The 14,599-nt window shown below is 52.4% G+C and overlaps 1 protein-coding gene across 1 annotated transcript in view; it reads right to left on the bottom strand.

Annotated features, from left to right (window-relative positions):
• card9 (caspase recruitment domain family, member 9) overlaps nucleotides 1-14,599 on the bottom strand; it is a 37,260-nt gene that overhangs the window by 12,315 nt on the left and 10,346 nt on the right. The window contains exons 2-7 of the mRNA XM_073052327.1: nucleotides 9,333-9,550; nucleotides 6,958-7,095; nucleotides 5,001-5,338; nucleotides 3,943-4,116; nucleotides 1,902-2,045; nucleotides 292-417 (exon numbers count right to left, since the gene is read on the bottom strand). Of these exons, the coding sequence (XP_072908428.1) occupies nucleotides 292-417; nucleotides 1,902-2,045; nucleotides 3,943-4,116; nucleotides 5,001-5,338; nucleotides 6,958-7,095; nucleotides 9,333-9,522 (1,110 nt within the window). The 5' untranslated portion in view covers nucleotides 9,523-9,550. The remainder of the gene's footprint in view (nucleotides 1-291; nucleotides 418-1,901; nucleotides 2,046-3,942; nucleotides 4,117-5,000; nucleotides 5,339-6,957; nucleotides 7,096-9,332; nucleotides 9,551-14,599) is intronic.

Raw genomic sequence — 14,599 nt, 5'->3', positions numbered from 1 at the left:
TTATATGTTACTACTTTTCATGTTTTAAAATAACTAATTTTTAAAAAGTCAAAATTTTAAAATATTGATTTAAATTTATTTCAGGGTTTCTAAATGCTTTTATGGGAAAAAAATCAAATAGTTTAAAGGTCTTTGGCAAAGGTGACCTTTCAAGGCCTTTGGGGTGGGTGGGGAGGGGAGAGCTACTCAGAACCATGGGATGTCTCCATGGAAACAGTGAGACCATCAGGAAGTGCAGGCTCCATATAGTGTAAGTTACGATTTGAAGGAGAGAATCTCTTTTCCAGTTACCTGATCCCTCTCTGTGGCCACTTCTTGCATTTGGAGCAAGATTGCTTCAATGCGATCCTTGTACATCTGGGAATCTTTCCGCAGTGTTACACACTTCAGCTCGAATACCTCCTTCTCTTCCAGGTACTTTACCAGGAACCAAGAGAGCAAGACAAGAGTTGGAATTAGGAAGAACAACTGAGTCTACCAATGGTTCTTTAACCAGGTGCATCGCCCCTGCTCCAGCTGGGTCTGCAGCACCAGGGTTGCTCCTAGATTCACAGAAGGTGGGGGTGACCCTCCATCGTAGTTCTGGGATCTCAGCTACAGCTACAGACTATTTTGTCAAGCTGGGCTTCCTTTCCCAGGCTTATTCTTGCTGCTGACTCCAATGTCTGCAGTTATGATTAGGATGTCCTCTTGTGTCCCCTCCCCCAAGGGAACAAACCCAACCCTGGGCCACTGAGGCTTATCATCACCTTCCCATGTGACCGGTGTTCTGCAGTGAGTTCAATGTGGAAGAAATTTCTCTAACCTTTTTCCAGAGGCACAGTCGACCTCGGACATCAGGGAGCACAACCAAATGCCTGCTCAATGCGAAGAACTTCCATTTGGTTTTAAAAGAAGGGTGGAAGACGAAGGGTTTTAAGGCCAAGCAAATTTTGTGCAGCCAGAGGAAAGGGGGGGAGCTATACAACAGGTCAGAATTGGAGTTAGAGTGGTGAAGGTGAGGTACATGATCCAAATGCTGATTTCCCTGGCCAGGGAGGCAATGTTGGTCAATGGCACTTGGATTGATATGGTCATTATTGTTGGTCAATGGCACTTGGGTTGATATGGTCATTATTGTTGGTCAAATGCACTTGGGTTGATATGGTCATCATTGTTGGTCAATGGCACTTGGGCTGATATGGTCAATATAGTTCGTCAATGGTCAACATGAAGGACAATCAAGTCTACAGATGGAATGAGAGAGCTGTGCTGACAAAGTAAGGGATGAGGGTCTCAGCAAGGGTTGTTGTTAAAAGGGAAGCCAGGGGACTGAAAAATCAACTCAGGGTTATCAGTTGCAAAAAGGTCTGGTCCTTTGAGACAGGGAGCAGAATGGACATGGTGGAAAATTTCAAGGACTGATATCATGACTTTGATTTTCTAATTTGAACTGGAACAAAATGCATCTCAAAGCTGGATGCCAGTTGGAGATTCTCCCTGTGTAAAGGGAAGAGGAAGCTGTGAAAAGGTGTTGTCAGCACACACATTGACACTCACCCCATACCTGTCCAACTCCAGTCCAGCTGAAACAGAGATCACCCTTTCATCGCCTCCTCCTATCCTGACCTAAAGGGTTTGTGCTGGACATTAGGTCCCAGATCTGCTGGACCAGATTCTTACTGAATGTAGTAGTGTCTAGTTGACGGCTCCCATAGATGAAAAGATTAACTTCCTATTTGCAGAGCCTTCAGTGAATTGACCTCTGCCAAATGACTGCATTGTGATGGGAGTGTAAGCTGAGCCTTGGGACTATGGACAGGGGATCCAAACTGCCTTCCCAAGATGAAGGGAATTAAACACTGCCCTTGACAGTGGTGCCCAGCTTTGGAAAGCAGGAAACAGGGGAGATAAAATCCTACCTTGTCTCGTAACTCTGCCACATCCTGAAGCTCTTTACGTAAACTGTAAATGCTGTTGACAAGTTCTTGATGTTCTTCCAGTGCCGTCCTCCGGTCGTCTTCCAGAATCTGGATGTATATCTTACTTTTATCGACATCGTCAGCCTTTAATTTGTGCAACAGTTAAATAAAAGCAGATTAGGTTTCCTGATGTCTGCTGCAGATTAGCTTTGTGTAAGTTAAGTGTGTTGTATGTTTATAACCTGTCAAATCTGTTATAACACAATTAAGTTGAACGCACACTGAAACCAGCTTAAGTGAAACTCTTTGGCACAAACTCTGCAAAGGACAGACAATCATGACTGTAAAATGTCCAGGAGGCACTCCTGAAACTAAAGAGCCTCATTAATTACAAACTACCTTAATGTACCAAGTGTCAGTTCCAGCTTGGGACACGAGGCATGGCTTGACGTCCAGTCACCATGTCCAGTTGGAACTCGCAGTAACCTATACAAACATTCAGAAGACCAGACAGCACTCATGGAGAGAAACAGAGCAAACAGTTCAGGTTGAGGACTCATCAACAGAACAGAACTAGAAGGGTGGAAAACGGGAGTCTTTACACACCAGCAACTGAAGAAGAAAGGTTTACTGTCTGACCGGCTGAGTATTTCTGGTTTTATATTCAACTTCCAGATTGTTTCATTTGTTTCCTGCTTTTGAACTGGGTTTCAAGGTCAGTGGCAGCACCTCAAGGTGGCTGTGAAGTTGAAGGAAGAGATGGCTTTTGCAGAATGGTCTGAAGTTAAGAGACTACTAGACAGGTATATGGAGAAATTTAAGGTGGGGGGTTATATGGGAGGCAGGGTTTGAGGGTCAGCACAACATTGTGGGCTGAAGAGCCTGTGACATGCTGTACTGTTCTATGTTCTAAGATACCCCGGCAAAGACAAGGTCCACTCCCGTAAAAAGACAAATTTGAACTTGAGCCCAAGCTCTGGAGATGCTGCTTCGTGTGGCAACTGCTCTGCACAGGACAAGAACTACAGAGGGTTGTGGACACAGCTCAGCACATCACAGGAACCGGTCACTCCTCCATGGACTCTGCCTCGGTAAAGCAACTGACCCACCCCGGACATTCCCTTGTCTCCCCTGTCCTATCAGGCAGAAGATACAAATGCTGAAAGCATGTCCCACCAGGCTCAATGATGGATTCTTTCCCTTTGTAATCAGACGCTTGAAAGGATCCCTCGTATGATATGATGGACGCTTGGCTTCACAATTTACCTCGTTATTATCTCACACTTCATTGTTTACCTGCACTGCACCGTTTCAATCGCTTTTACACTTTATTCTTATTGTTATTGTCTTACTCTAGTTCACTGCACTGCGTGATGATTTGATCTGTATAAACATTACGCAAGACAAACCTTTCACAGTATCATGTGACAGAAATGAACCAATACCAGCACAAATACCTTCCCTGGCCCAGGAAGACTTGCAGAATGCTCCACGTAGACACTGATATCAAGTTGAACTTGACTTGGAGAACATGGAAAGCCCAGAAGAAGCCCCTCTCCTGGGAAATCTCCCAAATGTCATGGTCTGATCATGGCGCTGAGGTAAACTTGAAACCAAAGACTGGGGATGCAGTGTACAAGCTGGCCCCAAGCTCTCACTGGGACCCCACAGTCAATACTCCCAACCACTAAAGCCAAAACCATAAGCTCAAGGTTCTCAGACCGTTTCTCAAATGCTCCTTCTTGGCCAGGGATTCCCAAGGGTGAGTAAATCTCTTCAAGGAAGCTTTGAGATCATCCTGGAGTCTTTTCCCCGGTCTCAGACCAGGATATGAGCTTTGGAGAATGGTACTGGGGACACGAATGGCATGGCCAGCCTGCTCGTGTGGCTCTGTTACAGCAGTAGAGCAGCTTCTCTCCTGGAGGCTCTGGCTAAAGGTTTCCTCAAACCCAAGCTTGTTTCACCTCAATGCATGAAACAGCACAATGTGGAGGAAAGGTAATGAAAAGGAAACTCCTTTCTCATTCCAGGCGGTGATTACCTGCACAGGACAGACCAGCTCCTGCAACTTTGCCTTCAGCAGGTCGTTCTCACGCTGGAGCTCCCAGATAAGTTCCTGCTTTGGTCTCTGCTCCATGGCATGCCGGAGTTTTATGGTGTGAGTCCTTTCCACCTTGTACCCGTCCTCCGCCAGCATTAGACTGTGCTTCAGTTTCTCGTATCTGGAGCAAGGTTTAAAATGCCTCAGCAGTTAGTTCACACAGTCCAGATTCACCCGTCACCATCAGAAACTAAAGCAGTAGCTACACCTGCAAATCGGCCCTCTGATGGCAAAAGCTCTGGTCTCAGGATGGGAAGGAGATTAGAGTCATTGAGAACCTGTACAACGGGACTAATGGGGGAAGGAAATGGGTCAAGTTGGATTCTAAATATAGGGGCAGATAAGTAAGGGCTTCCTCCAAGAGGACCACAACCTTGCCATAGGTTTTGGAGGCTTTTGCATGACTCAATGACCCAGAGAGCTGAGTTGGCTGGAGTTGGGGACTTGTGCCCTGACTCGTGGTAGGGTCACGCATGCCAAACAGGTCAAAGTGTAGAGGCCAGACTAAGAGGGGTCCACCAGTCCTCCAGGTTCAGGGCTTCAAGTCAGGGCTGACAACCCTTACTGGTAAAACAAAAGTTGTTACAGAAACAGCAAAGAAGTAATCCTTCTATATCTGTTTGCAACTGTATGGTCAGACAGAGATGGAGGACCTTCATTGCTGCCCAAACCTCCAGTGAGATAATGGGCAGTAAGCACACAGGGGCTTGTTCATTTGTAACAAGAGTGAATGGGAAGTGGTTTGATTCCTTATGATACGGATGAGAAAACAAATGTGTACAAAACCGGAAAACAGGCAATCAAATTTCCCAAGGCCAAGATATGTTTTCCAAGGTGTCCATACGTCAGATGAGGAGACAATTCAGTATCATCAGAAGCTTTGGCTATTGTTGAGTTTGAGGACCTGAATCTTTTTAGGAAAGGTAGAGTGATGAACCAGATGGATAATGAAGTGAAGATTCCAGTGGGAATCTGGGAGGGGATGGGCTCTGATTCACGTTTCCACCCACCTCCAGCTGCAGGTCTCTGTTCCTCATCATGGCCTTGTTCTTCTCCTCACTCTGCATTGCAAAGTCCTTTGCCCATTTGTAGTTCTCCTCCTTGCACATTCTCAGCTCCTCGCTGTAGTTGTTGCGCTCCTCCCGCATCTTCCAGAACCGCTCCTGGTGCTTGTGCAGCTCGCTCAGCTTCACCTGCATCTGCCTGATGTTGTCCTCCTTGCTCTTCAGCTCGGCGGTCAGCTCCTGAACCCGCCGGTTGCTCTGGATCACCGCCTGCTGCTGCTTCTGCACTTCGGCCATCAGCAGCTGGGTCAGGCTCGACTCCCCTCCAGCATCTAAGCAAAGGCAGTGAGACCCTGGTCAGTCTTCTAGCTTGGATAACCACCCCAAGCATCAGCCACCTCCTTATTGACAGGTCCATTGCAGCAGAGGGCTGAGCAGTTGTCACAGAGAAAAGATCATTCAGACGTGAACTTTATTTCTCTCTGCAGCCATTCTCAGTCTCATTCTCCTTGTCTCCGCACAGTGAGGGCTGACGTCAACCCATCCATCAGATCTATGCTCAGTCCACACCTCAACCAACACATTCCCTCAACAAACTAGCACAACTGAAAAGTTACTTCACAGCCAACAATGAATTTTGAAACAGTTGCTGCTATAGGAAATCAAAGATCAAGAATCAGCTTTATGTATACTGTGAATTTGCTGTGGCGTGTTGGTCAGGGTGTGACATGTGACAAATACAACTACCAATGCATTTTGTACACAGTAAGATCCCATATGAAACTTCTAACAGCTACAGCCAGCAGTTTCCATATAATGGAGTTGGGGGGGGGTGGTGGTTCTAGGGGATAGAAGGGCATCCCTTTAGAAAAGAGCAGTTTTTTAGGCAGAAGGTGGTAAATGTATGGAATTCATTGCCACAGATGGCTGTTGAGGCCAAGCCTTCGGGTATATTTCAAGCAGAGGTTCATTGGTCAGGGTATCAAAGGATCCTGGGAGAAGGCAGGTGAATGGTGTTGAGAGAGATAGTAAATTAGCTGTGATGGAATAGTGGAACAGACTCAATGGGCTGAAGGGCCTAATTCTGCTCCTGTGCCTTATGGTCCCATTTAAAACAATGAAGTTAGTGACTAAAAAGAGAAAATCTGCAGATGCTGGAAATCTGAGCAACACGCACAAAATGCTGGAGGAATTCAGCAGGCCAGGCAGCGTCCATGGAAAAAGAGTACAGTCGATGTTTTGGACCAAAAACCCCTCACCAGTCCTGCCGAAGGGTTTCGGCCCAAAACGTCGACTGTGTTCTCTTCCTGGATGCTGCCTGGCCTGCTGAGTGACTGAGTGGTGTTCAGAGACATAAGTTGGACAGAACACTGTAGTGCTTCAAATCGTGCCCCAGGAACTTGGGAGCATTAACCATGGTTTCTATTCACGTCTTTCAAGTGGAGTTTATGTCCATGGTGTCAGCAACTAAGCCATGGCCAACAAACAGACCCTCTTCCCTGTGGGTCCTGTCACTCCAAACAGTTGTTCCTGACCCTGATACCAGGCTCACTGGACCATTTGCATTGTTCCCTCGCTTCTCAACAAACAGACTAAGGTCCAGGGATGGCCATACTCCATTTTCCATACCTTTACTGTGGTTACTAGATGTCCAGCATCTGCAAGTTCCTGATATTGGATCAAAAATTTCCATTGGAGAAGTTAATGGACCTAGAGCAAGTTTAGGTCAGGGAGCACAAGAGCAGGGAGTGATGAACTTCAGGAAACAGCATTGACTGAACTCCAGTGTGAATGAAAGACAGTGGGCTGGAAGGACTTGTTACTATGCTGAATAGATAGATAGATAGATAGATAGATAGATAGATAGATAGACGGGTAGATCGATAGGTAGATAAGAATTCAGTCCTAATTAAGTACAAAACCAGAAGGCGGTGAAAGTTATACTCTTCACCTAGGATAACGGAGAAAGTGCGAGTGGGGTCCTCTCCTGTAATCTTCCTGTAAAGATCGGGATAGTAAAGCTCCAGGCTCTCCAGAAAGGCGATGTAACCCTTGCGGCCAGTCCGCTGGAGAATGTCGAGCAGCATGCCTGCAGACACAAGAGGGGGTTGTTGGTTAGTTGTACTACACAGGTCCTTAGGCTCCTGTGCCTGCTGCAGGCTGCGATCGGCCTGGATAATTCTATTTATCTGATGATTCAGTTCAGTAACCGGACTCCTCCGACCCACCAGACCACACTGCCCATTAACCCACTAGCCTCTGCAACGTGGGAGGAAACCGAAGCACCTGGAGGAAACTCACGTGGTCACGAGGGGAACGTATAAACGAATAAACTCTTCCAGCCGGGTCCAGGTATCGATTATAACCGGTGTTACGATGACAAACTCCGCCATCTTATCGGGGATGATGCCTGGGCGTGTCTAGTCCGGTGGTATTTATACCCCCGTCGTCCGTCCCTTCGGACTGGTTAGTCCTCATCCAGTCAGGTTTCTGCACTCTCGCCTTGTTTACAATCGAATTCTAGTTCTTACTTAGAGCGAAAGCTTAGTCTTGGTTAAAACTATTTTCCTCTGGTTTTATTTCAAAGGCTTGCTTCACTAGGCATTCTCAGAAGGCACTGGCGCGGCACAGTAGCTCTGTGCTGTCGATGTCAATCCTGTTACCATTGCAAATGCAATGTTCTGCCATTTGGCCGATAGACGCCGCTCCTGGCGATCCAGAAATTTAGCGAAGACCTGCGGTAGTGACAGTTACCAGGAACCTGAAGAAAGACCGGATCGATACCATCCACAAACCCGTAAGGAAGCTCCAATCACAGCTTAGGTGGGTGAAAGATGACCATTGACCCTGTGAATCCAGAGTAGCGTACACTGCATCGGCACGGTGGAAATCCACATCAGGAGCTATATCCGTTCGGGTTACCCGGAGAAATCGGCGGCAGCAGAACCTACGCTTGCAAATAAAACTAGAGGGAAATAATTTTAATGAAGACGAGGATCTCGCTCTAAATAAGAACTGGAATTCGATTGTAAAGAAGGTGAGAGAGCGCAAGACTGATTGGATGAGGGCCAACCAATCAGGAGGGACGGACGACGGGGGTATAAATACCACCGGACTAGACATGCCCAGGCATCATTCCTGATGAAGATGGCGGAGTTTGTCATCGAAACATCGCTTCAATTCGATATCTTTACACGGCTGAAAGCACTAGATCCTTTCTCAGAATGCATCAACTCTTTACAGGCAGAGTATGAATTTAACCCAGGTCTCTGGTGCTCTAATAATATTACCCTTACCTCTATTCTACTGTGCCGCCCTAAGTGGGGCATTTTGCCCCCATTAGGTTCCTGATAACGACAGGACCCTCCATTCAAAATCAGCAGATTACGGATTCAAACAGCACTCCTGGACTACAGGCTGTTTACATTTCAATAGCAACTTTCATAATTCAGGATGTCCTTCGACCTGCAATGATGTGTCTGTCGTCCCTTTAACCTGTTCCAAGGTCAATACGACCCCTCGCTTCCATTTCTATTTAATCCACGTGCCTATCTGTGGTGGCATTGCGGGCCGAAGGACCTACATTGTGCTGTAGTTTTTTTTTTATTCTTCTATCTCTTAAATGTCCCTAATGTATCTGTCTCCACCGCCACCAGTGCCGGCGTGTTCCACGCGCCCGCCACCCTCCGTCAAAAACCCGCCTTAACATCCAAAAGTTATTCTCAGCACCTTAAAGTTATGCCTCCTGGGATTTTCACCCTGGATACAAAAGTTATTTATGAAATGTGGATCTGGCCAAAATACAGACCTTGGTATGGCTGAACGGGACTAATAAAGGTTTGGGAGTGAGGCCACTTTTAAATTAACTTCCTTTCAGAAGTTGTCAAGATGCCTGGACAGGAAGGTGGGTTAGTCCAGCCAGATCTATAATGGCACCTGCCTTGTCTAAGATGAAGGACATATCTGAATCAATTATTAACTTGGAGGATCTCCCGTGGTCCTAAAGCCAACCATAAACACAGACAGAGCAAGGCAGAGGGAGTACCCAGGTCAGGTCCAGGAGATGATGACGGCTCCACGTCTTGTCAGTCTCCGACCTAACCGCCCGGACTGAGATGCCCCCGCACCAAGTCCTCTCAATAGTTACAGCTCGTAAAAATCCTTTACGCCTCGCTCACTTATATACAGAAAAAAAAATCACGAACAGTGCTGACCATAGCTGGAAATGGCCTGAATCGGCTCTCACCTCTCGCGGGGACGGAAATTATGACCTGACCTGGGGGGGGCGGTGGTTTCAGGTTCCTGCCCTCCCCCCACGGGACTCACCCACTTTCCGCCTTCGGATGACGAGGTTGGGGTCGTTGAAGATCTGCTCCTCGTCTTCATGATTGAGGACCTTGCACTGGCGGAGGTAGGGTGTAATCCGGCTGGGCTCGATCACTGAGGTGAGTCTTGCCCTGTAGTTATCCAGGGTGTTCCATAACTCCTCGGCATCAGACTCCTGATTGTCGGACATTCTGCCCAAATCTCCGAGCGGATCGCTTCTGAACAGAACGCAGGCGTTAGGAGGTCCATAAAGTACAGCCCGTACGGACCCCTCGCCCCCGCGCCTTTACTGACCATTGCCCCTCACAACTGTCCCCCAGTGTCCCAGCCCACCCCCGAACGTTACCGACCCTGTAGCCGAAGCTAAGCCCTCTCCTTCACGCCGCATCTCCATTCAACCTGCTTTAGGAAGTCAAGGATTTGGCGGCTGAGGTAAACCGGTCGAACAGCGCATCACACACGGCACCGGTTTTCACTCTGAACAGAGGCGGAAATATCTCACGTTTCACTAACTGTTCAAGACGACGCCCTCGTCAAAAATGAAGCCCTATTCATGCTGATTTATAGGCAAACGTTTCACTTTAATATCCTATAAACAAGCTCCTGCGAGTTAGCATCTTCCGAAATATTGCCTCGGTGCTGCTCAGTAACCGCCTCCTCACTCAGACAATCTCCCCCCAGAGTCTCATTTCACCAAATTAAGGCGGACGCTTCAATCTCCGGCGAGAAGAAGCTCCTGGCATCAACATTGTTGCTTTGGTCTCGGTGAAATCAGGCGACGAATGGAATGTGTGTACAAATTGTGATGCTCCCCTACCAGCGGATGTGGAACTCCGTGAGGGTCAGTGTGTATGGGACCCATCCCCCAGTGAGGGTCAGTGTGTGTATGGGACCCATCCCCCAGTGAGGGTCAGTGTGTGTGGGGGACCCGTCCCCCAGTGAGGGTCAGTGTGTGTGGGACCCATCCCCCAGTGAGGGTCAGTGTGTGTGGGACCCATCCCCAGTGAGGGTCAGTGTGTGTGGGACCCGTCCCCCCAGTGAAGGTCAGTGTGTGTGACCCATCCCCCAGTGAGGGTCAGTGTGTGTGGGACCCATCTCCCAGTGAGGGTCAGTGTGTGTGGGACCCGTTCCCCCAGTGAGGGTCAGTGTGTGTGACCCATCCCCCAGTGAGGGTCAATGTGTGTGGGACCCATCCCCTAGTGAGGGTCAGTGTGTGTGGGACCCATCCCCCAGTGAAGGTCAGTGTGTGTGTGGTCCCATCCCCCAGTGAGGGTCAGTGTGTGTGGGACCCGTTCCCCAGTGAGGATCAGTGTGTGTGGGACCCGTCCCCCAGTGAGGGTCAGTTTGTGTGGGACCTGTCCCCCAGTGAGGGTCAGTGTGTGTGGGACCCGTCTCCCACTGAGGGTCAGTGTGTGTGGGACCCGTCTCCCAGTGAGGGTCAGTGTGTGTGGGACCCGTCCCCCGGTGAGGGTCAGTGTGTGTGTGGGACCCGTCCCCTGGTGAGGGTCAGTGTGTGTGTGGGACCCGTCACCCAGTGAGGGTCAGTGTGTGTGTGGGACCCGTCCCCCGGTGAGGGTCAGTGTGTGTGTGGGAACCGTCACCCAGTGAGGGTCAGTGTGTGTGGGACCCGTCCCCCAGTGAAGGTCAGTGTGTGTGTGGGACCCGTCCCCCAGTGAGGGTCTGTGTGTGTGGGACCCGTCCCCCAGTGAGGGTCAGTGTGTGTGTGGGACCCGTCCCCCAGTGAAGGTCAGTGTGTGTGTGGGACCCGTCCCCCAGTGAGGGTCAGTGTGTGTGGGACCCGTCCCCCAGTGAGGGTCTGTGTGTGTGTGTGGGACCCGTCCCCCAGTGAGGGTCAGTGTGTGTGGGACCCGTCCCCCAGTGAAGGTCAGTGTGTGTGTGGGACCCGTCCCCCAGTGAGGGTCTGTGTGTGTGGGACCCGTCCCCCAGTGAAGGTCAGTGTGTGTGTGGGACCCGTCCCCCAGTGAGGGTCAGTGTGTGTGGGACCCGTCCCCCAGTGAAGGTCAGTGTGTGTGTGGGACCCGTCCCCCAGTGAGGGTCTGTGTGTGTGGGACCCGTCCCCCAGTGAAGGTCAGTGTGTGTGTGGGACCCGTCCCCCAGTGAGGGTCAGTGTGTGTGGGACCCGTCCCCCGGTGAGGGTCAGTGTGTGTGTGGGACCCGTCCCCTGGTGAGGGTCAGTGTGTGTGTGGGACCCGTCACCCAGTGAGGGTCAGTGTGTGTGTGGGACCCGTCCCCCGGTGAGGGTCAGTGTGTGTGTGGGAACCGTCACCCAGTGAGGGTCAGTGTGTGTGGGACCCGTCCCCCAGTGAAGGTCAGTGTGTGTGTGGGACCCGTCCCCCAGTGAGGGTCTGTGTGTGTGGGACCCGTCCCCCAGTGAGGGTCAGTGTGTGTGTGGGACCCGTCCCCCAGTGAAGGTCAGTGTGTGTGTGGGACCCGTCCCCCAGTGAGGGTCAGTGTGTGTGTGGGAACCGTCACCCAGTGAGGGTCAGTGTGTGTGGGACCCGTCCCCCAGTGAAGGTCAGTGTGTGTGTGGGACCCGTCCCCCAGTGAGGGTCTGTGTGTGTGGGACCCGTCCCCCAGTGAGGGTCAGTGTGTGTGTGGGACCCGTCCCCCAGTGAAGGTCAGTGTGTGTGTGGGACCCGTCCCCCAGTGAGGGTCAGTGTGTGTGGGACCCGTCCCCCAGTGAGGGTCTGTGTGTGTGTGTGGGACCCGTCCCCCAGTGAGGGTCAGTGTGTGTGGGACCCGTCCCCCAGTGAAGGTCAGTGTGTGTGTGGGACCCGTCCCCCAGTGAGGGTCAGTGTGTGTGGGGGACCCATCCCCCAGTGAGGGTCAGTGTGTGTGGGACCCATCCCCAGTGAGGGTCAGTGTGTGTGGGACCCGTCCCCCCAGTGAAGGTCAGTGTGTGTGACCCATCCCCCAGTGAGGGTCAGTGTGTGTGGGACCCATCCCCCAGTGAAGGTCAGTGTGTGTGTGGTCCCATCCCCCAGTGAGGGTCAGTGTGTGTGGGACCCGTTCCCCAGTGAGGATCAGTGTGTGTGGGACCCGTCCCCCAGTGAGGGTCAGTTTGTGTGGGACCTGTCCCCCAGTGAGGGTCAGTGTGTGTATGGGACCCATCCCCCAGTGAGGGTCAGTGTGTGTGGGGGACCCATCCCCCAGTGAGGGTCAGTGTGTGTGGGACCCATCCCCAGTGAGGGTCAGTGTGTGTGGGACCCGTCCCCCCAGTGAAGGTCAGTGTGTGTGACCCATCCCCCAGTGAGGGTCAGTGTGTGTGGGACCCATCTCCCAGTGAGGGTCAGTGTGTGTGGGACCCGTTCCCCCAGTGAGGGTCAGTGTGTGTGACCCATCCCCCAGTGAGGGTCAATGTGTGTGGGACCCATCCCCTAGTGAGGGTCAGTGTGTGTGGGACCCATCCCCCAGTGAAGGTCAGTGTGTGTGTGGTCCCATCCCCCAGTGAGGGTCAGTGTGTGTGGGACCCGTTCCCCAGTGAGGATCAGTGTGTGTGGGACCCGTCCCCCAGTGAGGGTCAGTTTGTGTGGGACCTGTCCCCCAGTGAGGGTCAGTGTGTGTGGGACCCGTCTCCCACTGAGGGTCAGTGTGTGTGGGACCCGTCTCCCAGTGAGGGTCAGTGTGTGTGGGACCCGTCCCCCGGTGAGGGTCAGTGTGTGTGTGGGACCCGTCCCCTGGTGAGGGTCAGTGTGTGTGTGGGACCCGTCACCCAGTGAGGGTCAGTGTGTGTGTGGGACCCGTCCCCCGGTGAGGGTCAGTGTGTGTGTGGGAACCGTCACCCAGTGAGGGTCAGTGTGTGTGGGACCCGTCCCCCAGTGAAGGTCAGTGTGTGTGTGGGACCCGTCCCCCAGTGAGGGTCTGTGTGTGTGGGACCCGTCCCCCAGTGAGGGTCAGTGTGTGTGTGGGACCCGTCCCCCAGTGAAGGTCAGTGTGTGTGTGGGACCCGTCCCCCAGTGAGGGTCAGTGTGTGTGGGACCCGTCCCCCAGTGAGGGTCTGTGTGTGTGTGTGGGACCCGTCCCCCAGTGAGGGTCAGTGTGTGTGGGACCCGTCCCCCAGTGAAGGTCAGTGTGTGTGTGGGACCCGTCCCCCAGTGAGGGTCTGTGTGTGTGGGACCCGTCCCCCAGTGAAGGTCAGTGTGTGTGTGGGACCCGTCCCCCAGTGAGGGTCAGTGTGTGTGGGACCCGTCCCCCAGTGAAGGTCAGTGTGTGTGTGGGACCCGTCCCCCAGTGAGGGTCTGTGTGTGTGGGACCCGTCCCCCAGTGAAGGTCAGTGTGTGTGTGGGACCCGTCCCCCAGTGAGGGTCAGTGTGTGTGGGACCCGTACCCCAGTGAGGGTCAGTGTGTGTGTGTGGGACCCGTCCCCCAGTGAGGGCCAGTGTGTGTGGGACCCATCCCCCAGTGAGGGTCAGTGTGTGTGGGACCCTTCCCCCAGTGAAGGTCAGTGTGTGTGTGGGACCCGTCACCCAGTGAGGATCAGTGTGTGTGGGACCTGTCTCCCAGTGAGGGTCAATGTGTGTGGGACCCGTCCCCCAGTGAGGGTCAGTGTGTGTGTGACCCGTCCCCCAGTGGGGGTCTGTGTGTGTGTCTGGGACCCGTCCCCCAGTGAGGGTCATTGTGTGTGGGACCCGTCCCCCAGTGAGGGTCAGTGTGTGTGGGACCCGTCCCCCGGTGAGGGTCAGTGTGTGTGTGGGACCCGTCCCCTGGTGAGGGTCAGTGTGTGTGTGGGACCCGTCACCCAGTGAGGGTCAGTGTGTGTGTGGGACCCGTCCCCCGGTGAGGGTCAGTGTGTGTGTGGGAACCGTCACCCAGTGAGGGTCAGTGTGTGTGGGACCCGTCCCCCAGTGAAGGTCAGTGTGTGTGTGGGACCCCGTCCCCCAGTGAGGGTCTGTGTGTGTGGGACCCGTCCCCCAGTGAGGGTCAGTGTGTGTGTGGGACCCGTCCCCCAGTGAAGGTCAGTGTGTGTGTGGGACCCGTCCCCCAGTGAGGGTCAGTGTGTGTGTGGGAACCGTCACCCAGTGAGGGTCAGTGTGTGTGGGACCCGTCCCCCAGTGAAGGTCAGTGTGTGTGTGGGACCCGTCCCCCAGTGAGGGTCTGTGTGTGTGGGACCCGTCCCCCAGTGAGGGTCAGTGTGTGTGTGGGACCCGTCCCCCAGTGAAGGTCAGTGTGTGTGTGGGACCCGTCCCCCAGTGAGGGTCAGTGTGTGTGGGACCCGTCCCCCAGTGAGGGTCTGTGTGTGTGTGTGG

The sequence above is a fragment of the Hemitrygon akajei genome, chromosome 7, assembly GCF_048418815.1.
Source record: "Hemitrygon akajei chromosome 7, sHemAka1.3, whole genome shotgun sequence".
NCBI classification, from domain to species: domain Eukaryota; kingdom Metazoa; phylum Chordata; class Chondrichthyes; order Myliobatiformes; family Dasyatidae; genus Hemitrygon; species Hemitrygon akajei.
The sequence above is the reverse complement of the archived record's forward strand: the minus strand, read 5'-3'. Positions and strand labels throughout refer to the sequence as shown.